The 27,549-nt window shown below is 43.8% G+C and overlaps 1 protein-coding gene across 1 annotated transcript in view; it reads left to right on the forward strand.

The window, feature by feature from the left end:
• The first annotated feature begins 1,205 nt into the window (after positions 1 to 1,205).
• Positions 1,206 to 27,549, forward strand: part of LOC120017794 (NK1 transcription factor-related protein 2-like) — a 53,516-nt gene continuing 27,172 nt past the window's right edge. Inside the window, exon 1 of the mRNA XM_038960767.1 lies at positions 1,206 to 1,323. Coding sequence (XP_038816695.1) covers positions 1,206 to 1,323 — 118 coding nt within the window. The remainder of the gene's footprint in view (positions 1,324 to 27,549) is intronic.

Below are 27,549 nucleotides of genomic sequence, written 5' to 3' on the forward strand. Positions count from 1 at the left end.
GCGCCACCCGGGAGGCCCCCCTCCTTGCGTCTTTTGACCTCATCTTTTCCCAATCCCCTCCAATTCACAAGGCAGACAATACGCTTGACCTCACCTTTACAAGAGGCTGTTCACCTACTAATCTCACAGCAACTCCCCTCCAGGTCTCTGATTACCACTTTGTTTCCTTTTCTGTCTCCCTTTCCTCCAACCTTAGCCACTCAGCCACTACTCAGATGGTCATGTGCCATTGCAATCTTCGCTCTCCCTCCATTACTCTCTCCTCTTCTATCCTCTCATCTCTCTATTCTGCTAAATCCTTCTTCCTCTTTGACCCTACTCAAATCAAATTTTATTTGTCACATGCGCCAAATACAACAAGTGTAGACTTTACCGTGAAATGCTTACTTACAAGCCCTTAACCAACAGTGCAGTTCAAGAAGAGTTGAGAAAATAATTACCAAGTAGACTAAAATAAAAAGTAACACAATAAGAATAATGAGGCTATATACAGGGGGCACTGGTACTGAGTCAGTGTGCAGAGGTACAGGTTAGTTGAGGTAATCTGTACATGTAGGTAGGGGTGAAGTGACTATGCATAGATAATAAACAGTGAGTTGCAGCAGTGTACAAAGGGGAGGGATCAATGTAAATTGTCCAGTGGCGATTATATTAATTGTTCAGCGGTCTACTCTCCTCCCTTTCCGCATCCTATGACTAGCACTGTCCTCTTCCTTCCGGCCGGTTGTGCCCTCCCCTCCTGCTGTGGCTGACTCATTGTGAGCTTGCAGAACAGGGTTGCGGGCAGCTGAGCGAAAATTGAGAAACTCAACTTCCAGAGGATCTATAATCCTTTGTATCTGCTGCTAAAGCCACTTTCTATCGCTCTAAATTTCAAGCTTCAGCCTCTAACTCTAGGAAACTATTTTCCACCTTATTCTCCAGCCCTCCTCCCTCTCTGCGGATGACTTTGTCAACCACTTTGAAAAGAAGGTTGACAACATCCGCTCCTCACTCACTCAGCCTATTGAGTCCACTGGTCCCACTTACACAGAACTACCCTACGCCTTGACCTCTTTCTCCCCTCTCTCCAGATGAAATCCTGCGACTAGTGAGATCTGGCCGCCCGAGAACCTGACAGCTCGACCCCATCCCCTGCTCCTTTCTCCAGACCATCTCTGGAGACATTCTCCATTCTCTGCTATGCCTGACATATCTTAGCTTGGATGTTGGCCCACCACCTCAAGTTCAACAAGATGCAGCTGCTCTTCCTCCCAGGAAAGGCCTGCCTGCTCAAAGAACTCTCCATCATGGTTGACATCGCCACAGTGTCGCCCTCTGAGTGCAAAGAACCTTGGACAACACCCTGTCGTTCTCTGCAAACATCAAAGTAGTGACTCACTCCTGTAGGTTCATGCTCTACAACATCCGTAGATCACAACCCTACCTCACACAGGAAGCGGTACAGGTCCAAATCCAGGCACTTGTCATCGCCCGTCTGTACTACTGCAACTCGCTGTTGACTGAGCTCGCCGCTTGTGCCATCAAACCCCTGCAACTTATCAAGAATGCTGCAGCCTGCCTGGTTTTCAACCTTTCCAGGTTCTCCCATGTCACCTTGTTTCTCTGCACACTCCACTGGCTTCCAGTCGAAGCTCGCATCCACTACAAGACCATGGTGCTTGAACTGCCCCTCCCTACATTCAGGCCATGCTCAAACCCTATACCCCAACCCGAACACTCCATTCTGCCACCTCTGGTTTCTTATCCCCCCCCCTTTCTAGCTCTGACTTTGGTGATAGTACATTTTCCTCAATAAAATAGCTATGACTGTGATATGTGGTTGTCCCACCTAGTCGCTCTGGATAACAGCGTCTGCCTAAATGACAAAAATGTAAATAACTATTCCGTTCTATCAATTTTGTCACCCAGTGTGTTAGCGAGAGTGTATAAGAGGGAAGCACAGCACTGTGACTCTGTGGAAGGACACGTGCTGAGAGAAAGGAAACACATGCTCTGTGTTTTTCCCATAAACTCTCCTATCCTTTGTGAGGCAAAGGGGACTGGGCTGACTGTTGACTGGCTGCTAGTGATGACTGAATGCTGAACAATGGAGGACTGAAATAGTCGAGACCTGGCAACTCTCTTCCATATCCACGATTCATCATGTCTGTCACATCTGACCGGTTGTGGACCTTTGATTGTTCCAGCTGTCCTGGATCCACAACTGTCACCTTTGAATGTAGACCCCTTTATGTCTTTCTGTACATATGAAGGATGGACTTGTGTGTAGGAGTCAAGGTTCTTTAGCATTATGCTCAACCTTTATTCAGATTTCACCATCAAGATGAATGCACAGTTACTTATACAACCGTTTTGTGTGTACATTGACTACATTGCATGTTTATTGTATTTGCCAGCCCAAGTAAATCCTATCCATATGACCCCCTATCTGCAGTATACACATAGCTAAATCCCCGGCTTACATCAAGTAACGGAAACAGATCTGTATCTCAGCGACAGCGGGACGGGTGGAGTTGAGCTGAACCCTATTCTGTACTATACTATATGAGAGGGAGCTGCTACAACCCAGGACTATGAGGACTCTGCCTGTCCTGGGAGTTAGAGCCACGGGTGTTTGTTTAATCTAGGCATCTGAGGGAGAGGCAGGCAGGCAGGGAGGTTGAATGGGACCGTCTGTGCTGTTGTCAATCTACAGTGATTAGAGAGCCAGTGAAAACACAGGACCTGTGAAAACATGTAGGAAATGCAGCTGTCATGTGGCATGACCTTTGATCCGGAGTTCAAACCTTAGCGTCTTGTCGCCTCAGCAACCTTACTGACTGGTTAATGAAGGACTGGTTAGTGTGTCGCTTAGCCACCTGGGGTCGTTATTGGTGTGTTAGGCATGGACATTACCCTTGGTGTGTTAAAAGGTGAAAGGTGCACTCTAAGAATTTGAGGGCTGCTTTTTGCTGATTCATCGTCTACAGACATGTATCACTGAAATTTGAACAACAATATGCATAAAATGTATCGAACAACTCAGATTTTTTTTCTCCACAACAAATGTTACATTTGTACTGCTTTGGGAGTGTTGCCCCAACTGCTACATTCTGAGCAGAGCATTCTTCGGAACGTGGATTTCAGCAGGTAGACAGACATCTGACAGAAATCATCTTTAATGACCGTACCCCTACAACACAGACAGCATTCAACCTTTGACCTATGTCTTGCTCATGACATCCACCTGTGGGTGTGAGAACTATGTACTAATCCCAGTATGAACACAGGACTTGGCAGTACTGGTAATGACAGCAACAACAGAGAAATGTACCATTTTAGAGTTCAAGGTGTGTCTTGGACTGACTCCATGTCAGTTGTAAAGACTAGTACATTTCCAGTACATTCTACATCTTTCTAGTGCCCTGTGGGATGGTCTTTCAGTGTGTGTTTTCTCCTCTCTCTGTGTCCACACGCTTGTTCCAGCTTTTCTGTAACACTGTGAACTTAGAGGCCCAGCTAGCTGTCAGATAGCAGAGCCTGTGCAATCCATCTCCACACAGTCTCTTCAAAGAGAACAGACAAGCGCCATCTTACTATTTGTCATGGGGGTTTATACACAATGTGAAACATCTCAGTGAGTGTACAGAGAGAAGATAACATTCACAGCTCTCCTAACTTTATGGGCCTGGAAAAGGAAACTAATTGGAGAGTTTGATGCTCTGACTGAACGATGGCAGATGCTACTTTTAGCTCCGCCACGAAACAGGCGGGAAGCTCCAACCGATGGGAATTCCATGATCTGCAACAATTGTTCTACATCCCCGTGGCCCCTCACTTGATCCCGTGTGGAGAGTGATGTAAGCCCATGCCCAAATGGATTTCCCAGGTCATCTTGGTCTGTCTGTCTGGCATTGGCTGGGGCAGTGATATTCTCTCCCAGTGACTCTCCTGGTTGGATTGACCTGCGTGTACCAGAAGTAGAGAGGTTTCAGAATTCATGATCCGTAAGTGCGTTTCAGAATTTCAGCCATGGTGTGCTGAATCGCTCAGTCGACCATACTACCCGGCACACCACCCTTCACGGCAGCCCTGTGGGTACTAACAGGAAGGGGTGAGCGTCTGCCACACACCCAGCTACACATCTGTAAACATTTGCAGACGAATGGGCTGCAGTCGCCGATGCTATCACGAGAACATTAGCTACATTAGCCAGGACAAGAGGAAGGGGCTGATTGTAATGGATGGGGTGACTGGCTGACCAATAGGGAGACAGCAGATGTTGTTTGGGTACAAATTAATTGTAATTATGCATTGTTGAAGTTTATTTGAGTGTAATCATGAACTCTCTTACATGTTCTGTGTTGTATTGCAATGAAGGACATCAGGTCAGAATGGTGCCTCCTCCTGCTGAATGAATAGCATAATTGGAATCTAATTTCAAAGGGATCTGGTCAAATCTGTTATCGTTTTATCCAAAATAGGTAATAAAAGGAGGAAAAGTAACCAGGACCTTGGAATACTATCCAATCTGGCATGAGACTGGAATGTGAAGGGACTGAAGAGATTGTGCTTGTAGTTGTTCAGGTTCCCACAACGGTTTATAAGCTTCTTATCAGTTGCTGTTCTTTTAGCATAGGTCTCTGTCAGTTATAATGGTATTTGGCATAAGTCTCTATCGATGATAGCCATAGGGGGGTTTGATCTAGCAAGAAGGACGACAAGAATGTTAGGAAAACTCTAAACTACTGGTGATCCGCCTTTTTATTCAGTATTTTTACTTTTGTTTTGCCACTCATAAAAGTACATTAATACAAAGTATTGACCATTTTGATCATATGACAGAGTTAAGAAGTAATAATACACTGAGTATGTAAAGGAAAAAAATAAAAAAATAAGTAAGCCTCCATCCTCCCATCCATGTCTCCATCCAACCTTCCTTGCTACATTGCTGGGGAAGTGTAATAATGTGACACGAGATATTCCGTGTTATGGTTTTAGGTCAAATTAACTTCTTCAGATGTTCTTGACCTTCTTCTCTCTCTCACACACGCACATGCAAAACATCACATACACTACTACAAAAGTATGTGGACACCTGCTCGTTGAACATCTCATTCCAAAATCACGGGCATTAATATGGAGTTGGTCACCTCCTTTGCCACTCTTCTGGAAAGGCTTTCCACTAAAGGTTGAAACATTGCTTTGGGGACTTGCTTCCATTCAGCCACAAGAGCATTAGTGAGGTCAGGCACTGATGTTGGGCGATTAGGCCTGGCTCGCAGTCAACGTTCCAATTCATCCCAAAGGTGCTTGATGGGGTTGAGGTCAGGGCTCTGTGCAGGCCAGTCACGTTCTTCCACACTGATCTCAACAAACCATTTCTGTATGAATCTCGCATTGTGCACGGGGGCATTGCATGTTGAAACAGGAAGGGCCTTCTCAAAACTGTTGCCACAAAGTTGGAGCACAGAATCATGTAGAACGTCAATGTATTTCCCTTCACTGGAGCTAAGGGGCCTAGACCGAACCATGAAAAACAGTCCCAGACCATTATTCCTCCATCAAACTTTACAGTTGGCACTATGCATTTGGGCAGGTAGCGATCTCCAGACATCCGCCAAACCCAGATTTGTCTGTCGGACTGCCAGATGGTGAAGTGATTCATCACTTCAGAGAACGATTTTCCACTGCTCCAATGTCCAATGGCGACGAGCTTTACACCACTCCAGCCGACTCTTGGCATTACGCATGGTGATCTTAGATGTGTGTGCGGCTGCTAGGCCACGGAAACCCATTTCATGAAGCTCCTGACAAACAGTTATTGTGCTGATGTTGCTTCCAGAGGCAGTTTGGAACTCGGTAGTGAGTGTTGCAACCAAGGACAGACAATTTTTACAGCACTCAACGGTCCCGTTCTGTGAGCTTATGTGGCCTGCCACTTCGCGGCTGAGCTCTTGTTGCTGCTAGACATTTCCACTTCATAATAACAGCACTTACAGTTGACCAGGGCAGCTCTAGCAATGCAGAAATTTGACTAACTGACTTGTTGGGAAGGTGGCATCCTATGACGATGCCACATTAAAGTCACTGAGCTCTTCAGAAAGGCCATTCTACTGCCAATGTTTGTCTGGATGGATAACGGGTCAAACCAGGACAAACCGGGACAGTGCTAATGTCGGTGTGCTTCATGTGTCAGTGACAGAGAGAGAGACAGAGAGTCTGTACATGCCAATGTTAACTGCATTCCAATTGTGTAGCTTACAGTACTGAACACGTCTTGTACAGTACGTAGATGACTGTATATTTCTTTGATGAAACAGTCTGGCCTGTGCATGAGAGTCAATGTTTATTTGTTTATGCTCGCTACACATGGGCGAGTGAGCAAGCGAACAAACTTCACACTTGCCTGAGATTTGAACATTCCCTCCTCTCTGTCTCTTTACCCCTCCACCCTCCGTTTGATATACTCACCTAGTCAGCAGTCTGGCACAGTGGGAGGGTGGCGAGGGTAACATGGCATGAGGGTCTTCATCAGCGAGATGTGGAACCTGTAACTGTGCAGCACGTGGCATCTCTTTCCCAAGGTTAGGGAGGGGAATCCACTCTGAGGGGAGGAAGTCCAACCGTCACCCTGCTCCGATTTATCAGCTTCCTTTTTAGATGTACTGCCTTGTCTGTCTCTACTTCCTGGAATCCACAGGGTAATACGGAGACACACTCATACACACACTCATTTGTTTCTTGGAAAACTGTAAAAGGAATGTAGAAACTGGTTGAATGAGACTAGTAAAGCTAAATAACACAACATGGCAACAAGAAAAACATCAAAGACACAGATGGCTCTTATCCTACCATAACAACAGTGTTGGGATTCTAATTACGGCAATCAAAAGATGCCATTGAAGTGAAAAAGGCCACTTTAAAGTAGATATATTTCCTCATGCTGAGGGGCTTGTGGTTTTTCATCTAGGGAATATGGGTTATCAAAGCACAATAGAGCTCAGTTAAAGGCCCTCCCTGTGTGGAGGTTTGGAAAGCCCCCATCCCATGCGACCCATTCCCCTGTCCCTGTTCACCACCCTACCCCCGGAACCTCCAGATCCAGGCGCTGCTTTGGACCAGCCTGCCTGGCTTTCATAAAAGAAAGACAAGGAAGGAATAGAGGGCTAAATGAGAGAGTACAGGGTTAGTGGAGAGAGTACAGGGTTAGTGGAGAGAGTACAGGGTTAGTGGAGAGAGTACAGGGTTAGTGGAGAGTACAGGGTTAGTGGAGAGTACAGGGTTAGTGGAGAGTACAGGGTTAGTGGAGAGAGTACAGGGTTAGTGGAGAGAGTACAGGGTTAGTGGAGAGAGTACAGGGTTAGTGGAGAGAGTACAGGGTTAGTGGAGAGTACAGGGTTAGTGGAGAGTACAGGGTTAGTGGAGAGTACAGGGTTAGTGGAGAGAGTACAGGGTTAGTGGAGAGAGTACAGGGTTAGTGGAGAGAGTACAGGGTTAGTGGAGAGTACAGGGTTAGTGGAGAGAGTACAGGGTTAGTGGAGAGTACAGGGTTAGTGGAGAGAGTACAGGGTTAGTGGAGAGTACAGGGTTAGTGGAGAGTACAGGGTTAGTGGAGAGAGTACAGGGTTAGTGGAGAGAGTACAGGGTTAGTGGAGAGTACAGGGTTAGTGGAGAGTACAGGGTTAGTTGAGAGAGTACAGGGTTAGTGGAGAGAGTACAGGGTTAGTGGAGAGAGTACAGGGTTAGTGGAGAGAGTACAGGGTTAGTGGAGAGTACAGGGTTAGTGGAGAGTACAGGGTTAGTTGAGAGAGTACAGGGTTAGTGGAGAGTACAGGGTTAGTGGAGAGAGTACAGGGTTAGTGGAGAGAGTACAGGGTTAGTGGAGAGAGTACAGGGTTAGTGGAGAGAGCACAGGGTTAGTGGAGAGAGCACAGGGTTAGTGGAGAGAGTACAGGGTTAGTGGAGAGAGTACAGGGTTAGTGGAGAGAGTACAGGGTTAGTGGAGAGTACAGGGTTAGTGGAGAGTACAGGGTTAGTGGAGAGTCCAGGGTTAGTGGAGAGAGTCCAAGGTTAGTGGAGAGAGTCCAAGGTTAGTGGAGAGAGTACAGGGTTAGTGGAGAGAGTACAGGGTTAGTGGAGAGTACAGGGTTAGTGGAGAGAGTACAGGGTTAGTGGAGAGAGTACAGGGTTAGTGGAGAGAGTACAGGGTTAGTGGAGAGAGTACAGGGTTAGTGGAGAGAGTACAGGGTTAGTGGAGAGTACAGGGTTAGTGGAGAGTACAGGGTTAGTGGAGAGTACAGGGTTAGTGGAGAGAGTACAGGGTTAGTGGAGAGAGTACAGGGTTAGTGGAGAGAGTACAGGGTTAGTGGAGAGAGTACAGGGTTAGTGGAGAGTACAGGGTTAGTGGAGAGTACAGGGTTAGTGGAGAGTACAGGGTTAGTGGAGAGAGCACAGGGTTAGTGGAGAGAGTACAGGGTTAGTGGAGATAGTACAGGGTTAGTGGAGAGTACAGGGTTAGTGGAGAGAGTACAGGGTTAGTGGAGAGTACAGGGTTAGTGGAGAGAGTACAGGGTTAGTGGAGAGTACAGGGTTAGTGGAGAGTACAGGGTTAGTGGAGAGAGTACAGGGTTAGTGGAGAGAGTACAGGGTTAGTGGAGAGTACAGGGTTAGTGGAGAGTACAGGGTTAGTTGAGAGAGTACAGGGTTAGTGGAGAGAGTACAGGGTTAGTGGAGAGAGTACAGGGTTAGTGGAGAGTACAGGGTTAGTTGAGAGAGTACAGGGTTAGTGGAGAGTACAGGGTTAGTGGAGAGAGTACAGGGTTAGTGGAGAGAGTACAGGGTTAGTGGAGAGAGTACAGGGTTAGTGGAGAGAGCACAGGGTTAGTGGAGAGAGCACAGGGTTAGTGGAGAGAGTACAGGGTTAGTGGAGAGAGTACAGGGTTAGTGGAGAGAGTACAGGGTTAGTGGAGAGTACAGGGTTAGTGGAGAGTACAGGGTTAGTGGAGAGTCCAGGGTTAGTGGAGAGAGTCCAAGGTTAGTGGAGAGAGTCCAAGGTTAGTGGAGAGAGTACAGGGTTAGTGGAGAGAGTACAGGGTTAGTGGAGAGTACAGGGTTAGTGGAGAGAGTACAGGGTTAGTGGAGAGAGTACAGGGTTAGTGGAGAGAGTACAGGGTTAGTGGAGAGAGTACAGGGTTAATGGAGAGAGTCCAGGGTTAGTGGAGAGAGTCCAGGGTTAGTGGAGAGTACAGGGTTAGTGGAGAGTGTACAGGGTTAGTGGAGAGAGTACAGGGTTAGTGGAGAGAGTACAGGGTTAGTGGAGAGAGTACAGGGTTAGTGGAGAGAGTACATGGTTAGTGGAGAGAGTACAGGGTTAGTGGAGAGAGTACAGGGTTAGTGGAGAGAGTACAGGGTTAGTGGAGAGAGTACAGGGTTAGTGGAGAGAGTCCAGGGTGAGAGGAGAGAGTACAGGGTTAGAGGAGAGAGTACAGGGTTAGTGGAGAGAGTACAGGGTTAGTGGAGAGAGTACAGGGTTAGTGGAGAGAGTACAGGGTTAGTGGAGAGAGTACAGGGTTAGTGGAGAGAGCACAGGGTTAGTGGAGAGAGCACAGGGTTAGAGGAGAGAGCATAGGGTTAGTGAAGAGAGCACAGGGTTAGTGGAGAGAGCACAGGGTTAGTGGAGAGAGCACAGGGTTAGAGGAGAGAGCACAGGGTTAGTGGAGAGAGCACAGGGTTAGTGGAGAGTACAGGGTTAGAGGAGAGAGTACAGGGTTAGTGGAGAGAGTACAGGGTTAGAGGAGAGAGTACAGGGTTAGTGGAGAGAGTACAGGGTTAGAGGAGAGAGTACAGGGTTAGAGGAGAGAGTACAGGGTTAGAGGGGAGAGTACAGGGTTAGTGGAGAGAGTACAGGGTTAGTGGCTGGCTGCATCTCCCTATGTATTTTCCAGTGTGAATGGAAACAAATAGTCTTCAGAGGGCAAAACAGAAGATTAAAAAAGAGGCAAAGATCGGTCAGCAGCATATCTTGGCATGAGGCGTGAGACAGAAGTTACCCACTCTGTTATGGGTAACACTGCCAAACACAAAGACAATAACAAACTGCACTGTTACAGTACGCAGGGAAATGCCAGATCATGTCAGTTTGAGGGTTTATAAGGGTTTTGACATTTAATGGACATTCATTGGAACTGACATACGGAAATTACACAGTAAACAAATGAGTTTGACAGCTTGTGAGTCTTTATGACATCCAATCTGACACTTATGACAACTTACATAACACATGCCACAGAGCGGTAACATCTGAACAGGGCCATGCCTCAAACAGACCTCTGTACGAATGAGACCTCTGAGGTGATTGATTTGGTGTCAGGAAATGAGGGGGGGAAGAGCTCTATGAGTTAAAGCTGTGGTTTCTGTTTTCAACATTATGCACGCACACAACCCCCCCTCTCTCTGCATCTTTCTAGTGCTCTACTGGATGGTCTCTCACTCTCTCGCTAACTGTTGCTAAAAACAAGGAAGTTCTCATTATTTTGAGAAGTTTGAGTAAAACCTGATGTGTAAAACTACGTGCTCATACAGCAGCCCTACCTCGATGAACAAAATCTCTTTCATCTCAAAGATACCTCTGTTGATTTTTGAAATAACTTCTCAAGTTAAGAGTGGCGTAATCGGGGTTTTCCGCATGCACGAGGACTCAAATTTTAACGAGATCTTAAATGTATCTCCCTTGTTCTGCAATATCCTGTGCTGCTGTACTATGGCAAAGATACAGTTCCGCCATACACTTGTGGTAGCAAAAGTCTATAGAACAGGCAGAGGCTCTTGGGTAGAAGACATATGGGGGGCCAGTCTCCCTCAAAGGGGACGCTTCCCTTGAAGCAATTTTTGTTCTTCTTCTGTGCATACCATGGGACCTATAGTGGTATATCCAGCTGCAAAAACCGGCCACAAAACACTTTCAAATGCATGTCATATGGGCTTGTCTTCGCTCCTGTCACCCGAAGCCACTTAAACTGCTCCCAGACATCAATAAAGGCAGAACACATGTCCTACTGCAACATTCCTTAGTTTGGAGGTAACCATGGCTAAACGTCTGATCTACATTCTTTAATTCACATGGTATTGTTAAATATTTCCCCCAGCTTCTTTCTAATCAGACAACAAAGGATGTCATGTTCAGGAAGTGAGGCAGAAATCTCTCATACGTACTGGAGTGTAGCCAATCACTGAGATCGTTCTTGAGGCGGATAAAGCAAAGGCAGTTCAGCATGAAGACGGGCTAAAACTGCTTCTCCAATAGAAATCCCCGATTGCAATGATCGGCGATGTAATGGCGACGTTGGCTAGCTAAGCTCATGCACAGAAACACGTCATCGGGTCTACCGGTTGTCTCGTGCCGAACTGCGCATGTGCACGCCATCAGATAAAAGGCACTCTTCCGATATGAAGTTGTTTTTGACAAAAATGAAAATGTGTCTGTTTTTCACTTTCACGAAGATGGAGTAATAACATGTTCAACTATTTAAGAGATTGAATTGAATCTAGGTTGTGCCTTTAGATTTCGAGAAAATGAACAACTAAGGGGAAAAAAAAACTTCTCATTGACTTCGGAAACCCCGGCCTGGTCGGTTTGGTCTGTTTTGCAAGCGTTCCGGGAAGTCTTGTGATGTTACGCCTCTGAGTTTAGAAACTCTGTGGTAAAAGTTACGTTCAGAATAAACCTGGGTAAAATATGTCCAATGCCCCTGATGTACTGTAGCTTGGAGCTGGTTCAATTGTACACTAAATCCAGTACAGCTCACGTACTTGAGATTTGACATATGACATTTGACATATGGTATGGTTCAGAAAGCATTCACTATTTCATGCATTATGGTGTCGATGTACAGTACTTGCTATGCTTTGATAAATAATCAGATTGTCAAGGGAACTTGCTCTAATTGCTCTCCCCCCTCTCTCTCTGTCCGTGACTGAGGGATCTCTATGCTTGCGACTTGGGTTATTTGTTTCATCTGTCAGCAGTGGGCCATTATATTTCCTTGGCGGCTGCCGTGCCCGCTGTGTATTTTGTTTGGAATGACCTGAACGCCGTCTGCGCTACGGGCCTGTAATGTAGAACGTGTGACTGGCAGACAGAGAAGGGGATAGAGAAAGGTACATCTCAGTAAGACAAAAATAATGGTGTTCCAAAAAAGGTCCAGTTGCCAGGACTACAAAAACAAATTCCATCTAGACACCGTTGCCCTAGAGCAGGTATTCCCAAACTGGGTTATGCGCAAATAAAAATGTGATTCACATTTTCAAACAGTCCATTTATATTTTGCAACGAGGCTATACACTTGGGTGAGTTTTTTTTCTCTCACCTGAGTAGCCTCGTTTCACTGCCAAAAATAAAATGAAACCATCTAGTTTTCAGCAAAATAACAACACAATGTCAAATCCAGGTAGCCTAGTCAAAAAATTAACATCTAATCACATTAACCGTTATGCTCTCACAGGAATTCCACTAACGGTCCATATGTAGCCAAACATAGCTGCTGCTCATTCCATTTGCTCTAAAATGTATAAATGGTTAAAAAAGTAAGCCCCGCGTCCATAGAGACACATACTGTACCAGCTCTACTGGTGGTACTACTACTACCAGCAGTACTACACTTCACCTGTAAATTGACACAAGTTGTTCTGCTTCCACGAGCACATCCAATGCTAGCCTCTTTGGGAAAGGCGTACCACTAGCGCCCGGCCTCAACAACATCCGGTGAAATTGCAGAGCGCGAAATTCAAAAATACAAAATTCATAATATTAAACATTCATGAAAATACAAGTGTTATACATTGGTTGCATCTTCTTGTTAATCCAGACATTTTGTCAGATTTCAAAAAGGCTTTGCGGCGAAAGCATACCATGTGATTATCTGAGGACAGCGCCCCGCGTACAAAAGTATTAAAAACATTTTCCAACCAAGCAGAGGCGTCACGAAAGTCAAAAATAGCGATAAAATAAATCACTTACCTTTGAAGATCTTCCTCTGTTTGCAATCCAAAGGGTCCTAGCTACACCACAAATGGTTGTTTTGTTCGATAAAGTCCTTCTTTATATCCCAAAAAAGTCAGTTTAGTTGGTGCGCTTCATTCAATAATCCACCGGTTTCCCCTCATTCAAAATGCATACAAAATGAATCCCAAACGTTACCAATAAACTTTGTCCAAACAAGTCAAACAACGTTTCTAATCAATCCTCAGGTACCCTAATATGTAAATAAACAATACAATTTAAGACGGAGAATAGTATGTTCATTGCCGGAGATAAATAATGAAGTGCGCGCCCTTCTCCGATTTTGCGGTGACCTAACATAATCGTTTGTGGTGCTTTCACTGAAAAGCCTATTTGAAATCGGACACTTTGGTGGGATTAACAACAAGATTACCTTCAAAATGGTATAAGATACATGTATGTTTGAGGAATTTTAATTAACAAGTTTTGGAAACTTTAGAGTGTTTCCTATCCAATACTACCAATTATGCATATCCTAGCTTCTGGGCCTGAGTAACAGGCAGTTTACTCTGGGCACCTCATTCATCCAAACTTCCGAATACTGCCCCCTATCCCTAAGAAGCTCTAGCATCAATAATTCTACATTTGTTGTTAGCCCAGCTAGCATGGACACTGACAGTTGTGAATCTGATGCAGCCGAAGAGCTACTGCCCCCCTACCCGGGAAAGCACCGGACAACAGACAAGGACGTTGGACCATCGAAGAGGCGCAAATATGATGAGAACTACATTGATTTGGGGTTCACTTATATTGGGAGTTGTGCCTTTCCTCAGCCACAGTGTGTTATATGTGCAAAAGTACTATCTCACAACCCAATGCAACCTTCACTCTGCGCAGACATTTAGAAAATAAACATGCCAATTTGAAAAATAAGCCACAAGTTTTTTGAGCGAGAATTAAGACATGTTTAAAAGCAACAGATACCTTTAATAAGAAGGGGCTAGAAGCGTCTTATATGGTGAGCTACTGAGTGACTAGGACAGGCAAGCCCCATACTATTGTGGAGGACTTAATTCTTCCTGCTGCAGTGGATATGGCTGGGATAATGCTGGGGGCCCCCAAAAAAAACTATACAGACAACACCTTCATCAAACAACACTGTTTCACGACGCATCAGTGACATGGCAGGAGATGTTTTTAAATAATTACTGATTTGTATACAAGCCAGTGAATTCTATGCGTTAGAGCTGGATGAGTCAACAGACGTGGCGGGCCTGGCACAGCTCCTGGTATATGTCTGTTACGTTTATGGGGGGTCAATTAAGGAAGACATTCTCTTCTACAAACCATTGGAAACCAGGACAACATGAGAGGATATTTTTTAAGTACTGGACAGCTTTGTGACATCAAATGGACTTTGGTGTTCAAGATGTGTTGGTATCTGTACTGATGGCGCATAAGCCATGACGGGGAGATATAGTGGAGTGATAACACACTTGCAAGCAGTTGCTCCCAATGCCTCTTGGGTACACTGCAGCATCCACCGAGAGGCTCTTGCTGTCAAGAGAATGCCTGACAGCTTGAAATACGTTTTGGACACAACAGTGAAATGGTTAACTTTGTTAACTTCTTGAGGGCAGGGGACAGCATTTTCACTTTCGGGAAAAATATCATGCCAAAATTCAACTGCTTGCTACTCATCCCCAGAATATAAGATATGCATATTATTAGTAGATTTGGATAAAAAATACGCTGAAGTTTCTACAACTGTTTGAATCATGTCTGTGAGAATAACAGAACTTATGTAGCAGGCAAAACCCTGAGGACAAACCATTCAGAATTTGTATTTTTTTGATGTCACTGTCTTTTCAATTAGTTTTTTAGAGACACCAGATTTCTAATGGACTTGCTTGCAGTTCCTACCGCTTCCACTGGATGTCACCAGTCCTTGGAAATCGGTTGAGGTTATTCCTTTGTGTAGTGAAGAAGTAGGGCTATCGTAAATGAGGGTCACATGAAGTAAATATTTTGAGAGAGTCACGTTACGAAAAAAGTTGCGTCAGATTGTTTTCTTTTTGTATTGAACACAGATCATCCCGTCTTCAAATTGATCGATTATTAACGTTTAAAAATACCTAACGTTGTATTACCAAAGTAGTTTGAAATGTTTTGGTAAAGTTTACATGTAACTTTTGATATATTTTGTAGTGACTTGGCGAAAGTTGGAAGCTGTGTTTTTCTGGATGAAACGGTCCAAATAAATTTACATTTTGGATATATATCGACGGAATTAATCGAACAAAAGGACCATTTGTGATGTTTATGGGACATATTGGAGTGCCAACAAAAGAATTTCGTCAAAGGTAAGGCATGATTTATATTTTATTTCTGCGTTTTGTGTCGTGCTTGCAGTGATGAAATATGCTTCTCTCTTTGTTTACTTTTGTGCTATCATCAGATAATAGCATCTTATGCTTTCGCCGAAAAGCTTTTTTGAAATCTGACATGTTGGCTGGATTCACAACGAGTGTAGCTTTAATTTGGTATCTTACATGTGTGATTTAATGAAAGTTAGATTTTTATATCATGTTATTTGAATATGGCGCGCTGTATTTTCCCTGGCTATTGGCCGGTGGGACGTTTGCGTCCCACCTGCCCCAGAGAAGTTAAAGCAAGACCCCTGAACTCTCATGTATTTTCTGCACTATGCAAAGATATGGGCATCGACCATGTAACGCTTTTACAACATGTTGGTTATCAAGGAGCAAAGTATTGACACACTTTTTTGAATTGAGAGACGAGCTTAAAGTTTTCTTTACTGACCATAATTTTCACTTGTCTGCCCGCTTGCATGATGACTAGTTCCTCACATGACTGGCCTATCTGGGTGATGTTTTTTCTCCTCTGAATGATCTGAATCTAGGATTACAGGGACTCTCCGCAACTATATTCAATGTGTGGGATAAAATTGAGGCCATGATTAAGAAGTTGGAGCTCTTCTCTGTCTGCGTTAACAAGGACAACACAGGTCTTTCCATCATTGTATGATTTTTTTTGTGTGCGAATGAACTCAAGCTTACGGACAATGTCAAATGTGACATAGCAAAGCACCTGGGGGAGTTGGGTGCGCAATTACGCAGGTACTTTCCCGAAACGGATGACACAACCAACTGGATTCGTTATCCCTTTCATGCCCTGCCTCCAGTCCACTTACCGATATCTGAACAAGAGAGCCTCATCGAAATTGCAACAAATGCCTCTGTGAAATTGAATTTAATCAGAAGCCACTGCCAGATTTCTGGATTGGGCTGCGCTCAGAGTATCCTGCCTTGACAAATCGCGCTGTTAAGACACTGATGCCCTTTGCAACCACGTTCCTATGTGAGAGTGGATTCTCGGCCCTCACTAGCATGAAAACTAAACACAGGCACAGACTGTGTGTGGAAAATTATTTAAGACTGAGACTCTCTCCAATACAACCGAACATTTTAGAGTTATGTGCATCCTTTCAAGCACACCCTTCTCATTAACCTATGGTGAGTTATTCACAATTTTCGATGAACAAATAAGGTTTTAAATGTAAGATGGTGAAATTAAGAACTAAATTATTGATTATTATTATTTGTGCCCTTGTCCTATAAGAGCTCTTTGTCTCTTCCCACGAGCCGGGTTGTGACAAAAACACACAAATTCTTATGTTTAATAAATGTATCATATAGTGTGTGTGTGGCAGGCTTACAATGATGACAAAAAACAACATTTGAGAGTGCGCTGACCCTGGTGCTAGAGGGTGTACGCAGCTGGAGGTTGAATGTTTGAAGGAATACGGGACTATAAAAAGTTTGGGAACCACTGCCCTAGAGCACACAAAAAACTATACATACCTCGGCCTAAACATCAGCACCACAGGTAACTTCCACAAAGCTGTGCACGAACTGAGAGACAAGGCAAGAAGGGCCTTTTATGCCATCAAAAATTAGATTTGGCTAAAAATACTTGAATCAGTTATAGAACCCATTGCCCTTTATGGTTGTGAGGTCTGGGGTCTGCTCACCAACCAAGAATTCACAAAATGGGACAAACACCAAATTGAGACTTCTGCTAAAATATCCTCCGTGTACAACGTAAAACACCAAATAATGGATGCAGAGCAGAATTAGGCCGATACCCGCTAATTATCAAAATCCAGAAAAGAGCTGTTAAATTCTACAACCACCTAAAAGGAAGCGATTCCCAAACCTTCCATAACAAAGCCATCACCTACAGAGAGATGAACCTGGAGAAGAGTCCCCTAAGCAAGCTGGTCCTGGGGCTCTATTCACAAACACAAACAGACCCCACATAGCCCCAGGACTAGAGGTCTACCGATTAATCGGAATGGCCGATTTATCGGGGCCGATTTCAAGTTTTCATAACAATCGGAAATCGGTATTTTTGGGCGCCGATTTGCCTATTTTATTTTATATATATATATTTTTTTACACCTTTATTTAATCTTTATTTAACTAGGCAAGTCAGTTAAGAACACATTCTTATTTTCAATGACGGCCTAGGAACGGGGCAGAACGACAGATTTTTAACCTTGTCATCTCGGGGGATCCAATCTTGCATTGATTACATTGCACTCCACGAGGAGCCTGCCTGTCAGCGAATGCAGTAAGCTAAGGTAAGTTGCTATCTAGCATTATACTTATCTTATAAAAAACAATCAATCAATGACTGTCATTGCTCCAATGTGTACTTAACCATAAACATCAATGCCTTTCTTAAAATCAATACACAAGTATATATTTTTAAACCTGCATATTTAGCTAAAAGAAATCCAGGTTAGCAGGCAATATTAACCAGGTGAAATTGTGTCATTTCTCTTGCGTTCATTGCACGCAGAGTCAGGGTATATGCAACAGTTTGGGCCGCCTGGCTCTTTGCGAACTAATTTGCCAGAACTTTACGTAATTATGACAACATTGAAGGTTGTGCAATGTAACAGGAATATTTAGACTCATGGATACCACCCGTTAGATAAAATACGGAACGGAATAAACGTTTTGTTTTCGAGGTGATAGTTTCCGGATTAGTCAAAGGTATATGGTTTAGAGAGAAATAGTTGACGCGTTATAATTCCTGTAATAACTTGCGGCTGAATTTGAAAGGGGTTCCTTCGTTATTTTACCGTTCATACCGTCTTCCATAGAGAATGTCTTGATCTACTTCAAATAAGGTCTGTGTTTCGTGCAGGCTTAAACCGCCTCGACGTTTTGATACCCGTGTAAATCTCACTAGGATAAGGTAACGTTTGTCAACATATTTTCATAAATCCACTCTACAATTTTTTAATCTTCGCTTATATTTAGCCAATATTGATCAGAGTTACCTTGTCCTATGGATATCTACACAGTTATAAAATTGGCACGGTGATGTAAGCCTACACGAAACACAGACCTTATTTTAAGTGAATCTAAAAATATCCTATGGAATAAATGAAGGAAACGCTTTTCAGATTTTGCTAGGTGTCATGGGAATTATGACTCGCACTTTGGTTTTCAATTCTTACCATGCCCATTATTAAAATAGGATTTCCTGCATATAGAAATTAAAGTTTTTGTTTTCAACATTCATCACAGGTAACTTAAACTCTATTTTTATTCAAACAGTTGAGAGTATTTGTCTCCTAAGCAGACTCTTCAGTATCATTGTCACTTCAGAGCTGTGTGCGTGTGTGTATTTATGTATTATATTAAGTTAAAACAAAAGTGTTCATTGTTCATTCAGTATTGTTGCAATTGTCATTATTACAAAAATGTGTGTGTGTGTATGATATATATATATATATATATATATATATATTTTTTTTTTAAATAAATCGGCCGATTAATCGGTATCGGCTTTTTTTGTCCTCCAATAATCGGTATCGGTATCGGCATTGAAAAATCATAATCGGCCGACCTCTACAAATTACAGCAACACAATTAGACCCAACCAAATCATGAGAAAACAAAAAGATAATTACTTGACACATTGGAAAGAATTAACAAAAAAACAGAGCAAACTAGAATGCTATTTGTACCTAAACAGAGAGTGCACAGTGGCAGAATACCTGACCACTTTGACTGACCCAAACTTAAGGAAATCTTTGACTAAGTCCAGACTATGTGAGCATAACCTTGCTATTGAGAAAGGCCGTTGTAGCCAGACCTGGCTCTCAAGAGAAGACAGGCTATGTGCACACTGCCCACAAAATGAGGTGGAAACTGAGCTGCACTTTCTAACCTCCTGCCCAATGTATGACCATATTAGAGAGGCATATTTCCCTCAGATTACACAGATCCACAAAGAATTCGAAAACAAATCCAATTTTGATAAACTCCCATATCTACTGGGTGAAATTCCACAGTGTGCCATCACAGCAGCAAGATTTGTGACCTGTTGCCACAAGAAAAGGGAAACCAGTGAAGAACAAACACCATTGTAAATACAACCAATATTTATGTTTACTTATTTTCCCTTTTGTACTTTAACTATTTGCACATCGTTACAACACTATATAGATATAATATGACATTTGAAATGTATTTGATTATTTTGGAAGTTCTGGGAGTGTAATGTGCACTGTCATTTTTTGTGTTTATTTCATTTTTGTTTATTATCTACTTCACTTGCTTTGACAATCTTAACATATGTTTCACATGCAAATAAAGAGCTTACATTGAATTGAATTGATAGAGGGGGAAAAAGAGGGAAAGAGAGAGAGGGGGAGAGAGAAACCATTACTAGGGGGTTTGGCATTTGGTGTGTGTGTGAAAGGGGGGGGGGGTTGTTAGAGAGGTGGGTGGGAGGGAAAACCTTTACTCTCAGACACACACAAGTCTGGTGTAAAGTTTCAGCGAACCAGTGTCTTTGTCCACTTCTGCCTCTGTCTTTCAATAAACAGCGGTTGGAGTGTGGGGACGTAAGGCTGTCAATACTATCCATGGTGTGACAGAGTTAAAGGGAGCTGTTCTGTGCCTCTGTGAGAAAAATACTTGTTAATCATTTAGGAATAGACCAAAAGACTGAAAAAGAGGGGTTGGTGCAAAAAAATATTTCCAAGTATAGTGACAGGTCCCTTACATGATCTACTGAACAGTACTCCTGCTCTCAGCACTCCAACCAGTATGTCTTGTATGTGGGCGTCAGCGGTGTGTGTGCGTCCGTGCGAGAGTGTGAGTGTGGAGGGGTCTGTTACACTGTACAGCCTGGAGTGAGAGAGTAGGGGGTCACAGATCTAATTACATAGAGAGCAGTGTGAGTGACATCCCTACTAGGGGAGTTGTGAACATGGTCCTTCACCAGACATTTCCTGCCCATGCCACTAAGTCTCTGGGCCTTACATCACAACAGAGTTATGACAGTCACTAAGGACCACTAATTAACCAATACCTGCTTTTCTGCTTCCCTCCAAAACCTCTTGGGATTTTCACGCTACACGATTCCCCCATACAATAAAAAAAGGGGAAATGTTGGATGTCATCTTTTAGAAGCATTTAGATGTACTTTTTTTGAACACTTTTTTGGACAAAAATAAAACTTTCTGTAAGATAGTAATTCCGCTTTTTTCTTCACCCAACCACGGCTGCTGTCGCTAACCAAAAGCTGTCGCATAAACACAAAAGAACACACAACACACAAGAAAAAGAGGAACACAGAAACAATAACCTTTAGACATACAGAACTTTTGAAAATACTCACACCCCTTGACTTTTTCCACATTTTGTTGTGTTACAGCCTGAATTTGATTTTGTGCCACTGATCTACAATACACACAATACCCCACAATGCCAAAGTGGATTTTTTGTTTTGTTGACTTTCTTTTATTTTTTAAGCTGAAATGTTTTCAGTCAATAAGCATTCAACCCCTTTGTTATGGCAAGCCTAAATACATCCAGTAGTACAAATGTGCTTAAGTCAAATACTAAGTTGCATGGACATACTCTGGTTAACATGATTTTTTTAATGATTACCCCCATCTCTGTACCCAACATACAATTATATGTAAGGTCTCTCAGTCAAGTCGTGAATTTCAAGCACAGATTCCACCACACAGACCAGTGAAGCTTCAAAATGCCTTGCAAAGAAGGGCATCTATTGGTAGATGGGTAAACATTTTAAAAAGCAGACACTGAATATGCCTTTGAGCATGGTGAACTTATTAATTATGCTTTGGATGATGTATCAATACACCCATTCACTGCAAAGGTACAGGCGTCCTTCCTAACTCAGTTGCATGAGAGGCCAATGGTGACTTTAAAACAGTTAGAGTTTGATGGCTGTGATAGGAGAAAACTGAGTTACTCCACAATACTAACCTAAATGACCAAGTGAAAAGAAGGCGGTCTGTACAGAATAAAATATTCCAAAACATTCCTGTTAGCAACACGGCAATATCCTGCAAAAGTAATAATTTTTGTCCTGAATACAAATAATTATTTTTGGGGCAAATCCAACACAACACATTACTGCATGGTGGTGGATGCATCATGTTATAGTTATGTTCGTCATTGGAAAGGACTATGGTTTTTGGGGTGATACAAATAAATGGAACAGAAATAAGCACAGGCAAATCCTATCAGAACACCTAGTTCAGTCTGCTTTCCAACAGACACTGGGAGACATATTCACCTTTCAGCAGGACAATAACCTAAAACACAAGGCCAAATCTACACTGGAGTTGCTTACCAAGACGACATTTATATATGTATTTATTATGGATCCCCATTAGCTGCTGCCAAAATTTAAGGTAGTTATATACAATATCAAAAAATATTACACAACAGATTTCACAACACATTAAGTGTGTGCCCTCAGGCCACTACTCTACTACCACATATCTACAACACAAAATCCATGTGTACGTGTGTGTATAGTGCATATGTTATCATGTGTGTGTTTGTATGTGTAGCGTGGTTCGTTCTGCGTTTTTTAATTAGGACGCTGCCACAACTGAAGGTCTGCTAGTTTAATTATTTTTATTTGCCCTGCACACGAAGAGACAACACACATTATGTTAACCCTTGGCGCAGTCCTAGCTCTCAGGCACCTGCGCAAGCACATGTACACTCACTCAAACACTGTCCCAAGTACTCACAAGTTACAATAGATACCCTAGTTAGCGAGCTTTGTGAAACTTGTTGACAAAAATCTTTATATTATCCACATTGTAACAAACTTATGGTAGCATAACAGTACATTGTGTAACATTATGACGGTTTTATATTAGACAGTTTCGGAGCCAAGGACAACATACCTTGCTAGCCGAAGGTCAGGCAAAAGAGAACAATAAGGGGGTACGGAAATACAGATAACCTGCGATGGGCCAAACCAAAATATAGAAAACTTTTACCATCACATGTATGTACAATATTGATATGAAAAAGTGTTTGTACACCAAAGAAAAACATTAGCTATGCAGCTGTAATTAACTAAAATACACTGAATTATTATTATTATTATCAAATTATTAACATCCCCTCTTGACCTGGCCTATTTGAATTGGTGCTTGTGTGCAACTTGGTGCATAATCTAGGGGAACAACATCACACTGCTACATATGCGTGTGTCTGTGCCTGTGTCAAGTCTGTGCCTGTGTATGACATTAAATGTTCCTGAGTTGCCTAGTTATAGTTTGACTTAAATTGGCTTTATGACTTGAAAATCTAGCAATGATCAACAACCAATTTGACAGAGCTTGAAGAGTTAAAAAAATAATGGGCAAATATTGCACAATCCAGGTGTGCAAAGCTCTTAGAGACTTACCCCAAAAGGTCCACAACAGTAATTGCTGCCAAAAGTTCCAGTGAAGGGAAATCTTAACGCTATAGCATACAATGACGTTCTACACGATTCGGTGCTTCCAACTTTGTGGCAACAGTTTGAGGAAGGCCCTTTCCTGTTTCAGCATGACAATGCACCCATGCACCAAGCAAGGTACATACAGAAATGGTTTGTCGTGATCGGTGTGGAAGAACTTTACTTGCATGCATGGAGCCCTGACCTCAACCCCATCGAACACCTTTGGGATGAATTGGAACGCTGACTGTGAGCCAGGCCTAATCGCCCAACATCAGTGCCTTACCTCACTAATGCTCTTGTGGCTGAATGGAAGCAAGTCCCCTCTGCAATGTTCCAACATCTAGTGGAAAGCCTTCCCAGAAGAGTGGAGGCTGTTATAGCAGCAAAGGGGGGACCAACTCTATATTAATGCCCATGATTTTGGAATGAGATTTTCGACAAGCAGGTGTCCACATACTTTTCATCATGTAGTGTATATTAGTGTTTAATCTTTCATGAATCTTAAAAAAAAAAAAAAAAAATCTTCCACTTTGACATTAGAGTATTTTGTGTAGATTGTTGGAGAAAGAAATGACAATTAAATCCATTTTAATCCCAATTTCTAACAAAATGTGGAAAAAGTCAAGGGGTGTGAATACATTCTGAAAGCACTGTAAATTGTACATGACCCACCACCACATCTACATGCCTTGGTGACAGACACATTGTTTGTACAGCGTTGTTTCACGTGAAGATCATGCCTCGGAGGTAAACGTCTCCTGTGATCCCAACCCATCGTTGTAAAGTAAATATACCACACCTTACATTGTTGAATCCTGTCAGGTTCTCTGCTACTGGGACTCTGGGATGGGCTACAGCATACAGAGACGTGTTGGGGTTTAGACAGACTACAGAAGCTCACGTAGTTCAGAAATCTGACGAACATGTCGGAAGGGGCTAGTAGTTTGGTATGAGGGTCAGTTGTGGATCAGGGTTGGTAGCTGGCCTTCTGGCAGGGTCAGCCCCCAGTCATGAACTGTGGTTGTGCTGAGCCTTCTGCTTGAGATGGCGGGGAGGCTGTTATGTGCTGCCGAGGTGGCAGCTCTGATCCGGAAGGAGTGGGAGTAGAGGTGTGCAGTGAAACAGGTATGGGAGATAAGGGTCTTCAGGTGTGACTGGAACCAGTGTCTGGTGACGGGGTGGCGTCTGTCTGTTATGGATAAAGTTTGAGGGGAGGAGTAAAGGGCGCTATATTGAATGTAGGAGGATAGGGAGTTAAGGTGGTTGAGGAGACGAGGGATGTTGAATATTCCTCGGGAAGGCCCTTGTGTGTTGCCGTGGCTGCTCCTACCCAGACGGAGAGGCCTTCAGATGTGATTGGAAACAATGTCTGGTCATGGGGAGGTCTCTGTCTGTGAGACCTCCCCGAAGAGCACAGTTAGTGGAAGTGGTCCAGCGAAGAAACCCGAAGAAGGTGAATGTGAGGATGGTTTCCAGGGTTCAGTTGGTGTGGGAAGAGAAGAGGCCGGTGACCGGTGATACTGATGGAGATGATATTGAAGGTGATGGAGTGCACTGGAAGGTGGTTGACTCTTACGGATGCCCTTTGGTAGTAGCGTGTTCTGCATGAATTGGAGGCTGCTGAGGTATATCCTGATGGTGGTGTAGTATGAGCGGAGGTGCTGGTGGGAAGGTCGAAGTTAGGGACATGGATGTGGGTACGCGGGGTTATGGATGTGGGTACGCAGAGCCACTGCGGCCCCTCATGATGAGTTCGGTTTTTTTGTGGCCCCCACCCCCATCAAAGTTTCCCATCCCTGATTTACAGCTACATAATGTGTTGTACAATAAGAAACCTACCTAGGTAATAGCTATCTAACATCTGTTGTTGTAGCTAGCATGTTGAATTATGCAGGACAGAGATACTTTCTGACAAGTCGTCACTGGTCCAAGTCCGAGTTAACACTGGTCAGATTGAGTCACTGCGTGGATAAACTGCCTGCAGATACTACGTGCCGGGTTAGAGTTTTAGTGAGGTCCGGCATTTGAACATTTGAAAAAAAAATATTGTGTAGAAATTAAGTAAACAAGCTTTAACTTTCAAAACATTTCCTGGGGGGCAAAATCTCGCAGCAAAACATTTTAGTGGCTCCCCTCTTGACAGTGAACGGAATTTTTAAAAATAAGTTAATTTCCTGCAATTCTACACATTTTAACATGGGGCGGAGATATTTTTGTTTTTGCAGTTTTAAAGCAGCATGCCTGCAATTCTACACAATTTGTAATGGCTTATGCCATGTTAAAATTAAATCTGAGTGAGAATGTCTGGAGGTAAAGGACATCATGATGCTTGCTTAGTGAGTACCACTTCCTCCCGATTTGGCCCATACCTGGTGCAAACTCAGGACCTCTGCCTTGCTAGCACACGTGACCGCCCTCCTGAAGCGTCTTACCAGTCAGCGCCACGCTATTCACAGGTGCGAGTGTGGACACTTCAGGCTGAGGAGTAAGTTTCACACATCCCCATGTGCTACACATGCCTGGTCAGTATTTGGCCATGATTACTATATGTTTAGATAGCTGGCTAGACTAACAAAAAATTGTTAGCAGACATGGCTAATTAAGTAACGGTCAGTGACTGACATAAGAGGAAAACTGCTGATGCCGAAACAAATGTGGAAATTGTACCTGATGTATTCTACTGTTCTTACTCTCAACCTGATTGAGTTCCACATTTTCTAAAATAATAAATAATAATAATAATGGGAGAAGCATGTGAGGGAAAGGCGGTGTTAAGGCTGCCTGGTGGAGCGGGAGGATCTGTTCCATCTCGAGGTGGGCAAGAACATGTGATCTGATGGGGCCACCAGGACAGTGGCGAGGGGGAAGTGGCTGAGAAGGGGGGAGGAGCTGCGGGAGTGGTGAGGGAGCAGGGAGGGGTGATAGCGGCCGAGAAGGCGAGAGGAGCCACCAAAGAAGGCGAGAGGAGCCACCAAAGAAGGTGAAAGGGCCCACCAAAGAAGGTGAGAGGGCCCCCCGGTAGAGATATTTGTCTTCCATGTCTCCTAGAGGAAAGCGAGAGAATAAGAGGCTGCGAAGCCCAGGAGCTCCAACTCTGGGTAAGCCGAGGGTGGAACCATGGTAATGGACCCCGGCAGTGAGGCAGCATGCTGGGCCAGTCACAGTAGGAGCCATCGACCGTGGTCGTCATAGGCAGAATACTCAACACAAGCTAGGGGCTGCAAGGCCTAACGACTCCAACACCATCATTAAGTTTGCCGACGACACAACAGTGGTAGGCCTGATCACCAACGACGATGAGACAGCCTATAGGGAGGAGGTCAGAGACCTGGCTGTGTGGTGCCAGGACAACAACCTCTCCCTCAACGTGATCAAGACAAAGGAGATGATTGTGGACTACAAGAAATGGAGGACCATTCTCATCGACGGGGCTGTAGTGGAGCAGGTTGAGAGCTTCAAGTTCCTTGGTGTCCACATCACCAACTAACTATCATGGTTCAAACACACCAAGACAGTCGTGGTTGCATCACCGCCTGGTACGGCAACTGCTCGGCCTCCGACCGCAAGTCACTACAGAGGGTAGTGCGTAAGGCCCAGTACATCACTGGGGCCAAGCCTCCTGCCATCCAGGATCTCTATACCAGGCGGTGTCAGAGGAAGGCCCTAAAAATTGTCAAAGACTCCAGCCACCCTAGTCATTGACTGTTCTCTCTGCTACCGCACGGCAAGCGGTACCGGAGCGCCAAGTCTAGGTCCAAAAGGCTTCTACTCCCAAGTCATAAGACTCCTAAACAGCTAATCAAATGGCTACCCGGACTATTTGCATTGTCCCCCCTTTTACGATGCTGCTACTCTCTGTTTATCTATGCACAGTCACTTTAACTCTACCTACATGTCCATATTACCTCGACTAACCGGTACCCCCTGTATATAGCCTCGCTATTGTTATTTTACTGCTGCTGTTTAAATATTTGTTACATAAATTATTTATTTATTTTTTACTTAACACTTATTTTTCTTAAAACTGCATTGTTGTTTAAGGGCTTGTATGTAAGCATTTCACTGTAAGATCTATCTATACCTGTTGTGTTCAGCGCAGGTGACAAATAACATTTGATTTGATATTGCACTGCTGGATGTGGGGGACAAAAGCAGCCATGGGTGAGTTAGCTATGCAAACTAGATCCTGAACTTCAGCATCAAAGAGGTTTGCATGGTTACAAAAACTGGGAACAAAGAGTGGAGCAGAGAATAGGCAAACAGGCCACAGAGCAAAGTAGCCAACAGGTGGTGGTCACAGCATGGGCAGTTGCAACAAATGGTGGGCTGAGCTGGTCTATGGCTCAGCCCAAACTTGCATTATAGACTGTTTGTTAAGCAGATGTACAAAGGAGTGAAGATGGATGCCGTTTAAGATGGTGGTTGATTAAGCAAGGGTATTCAGGTGAGTGAGGTGGGCTTTTGGCCAATGAAGATGGACGCATGAGAGCAGATTGGTGTGGTCACAGCTCTATGATCATTTATGGAGTTCCTGCACCAGGGCTGCATTCCAATATGAATGTCGGTGCCAATGGATGGACATCCTATTCCGGGCCACATTCCAACATTAACGTCTGTGCCCATATATGGAGTTCCTCCTCTAAGGCCACATTCCAATACAGAAGACAATGCCCATATACAGATGCCATTTAAGAGGGTGGTTGATTAAGCAAGGGTATTCAGGTGAGCGAGGTGGGCAT

This window comes from Salvelinus namaycush, chromosome 22 (assembly GCF_016432855.1).
Source record: "Salvelinus namaycush isolate Seneca chromosome 22, SaNama_1.0, whole genome shotgun sequence".
NCBI classification, from domain to species: domain Eukaryota; kingdom Metazoa; phylum Chordata; class Actinopteri; order Salmoniformes; family Salmonidae; genus Salvelinus; species Salvelinus namaycush.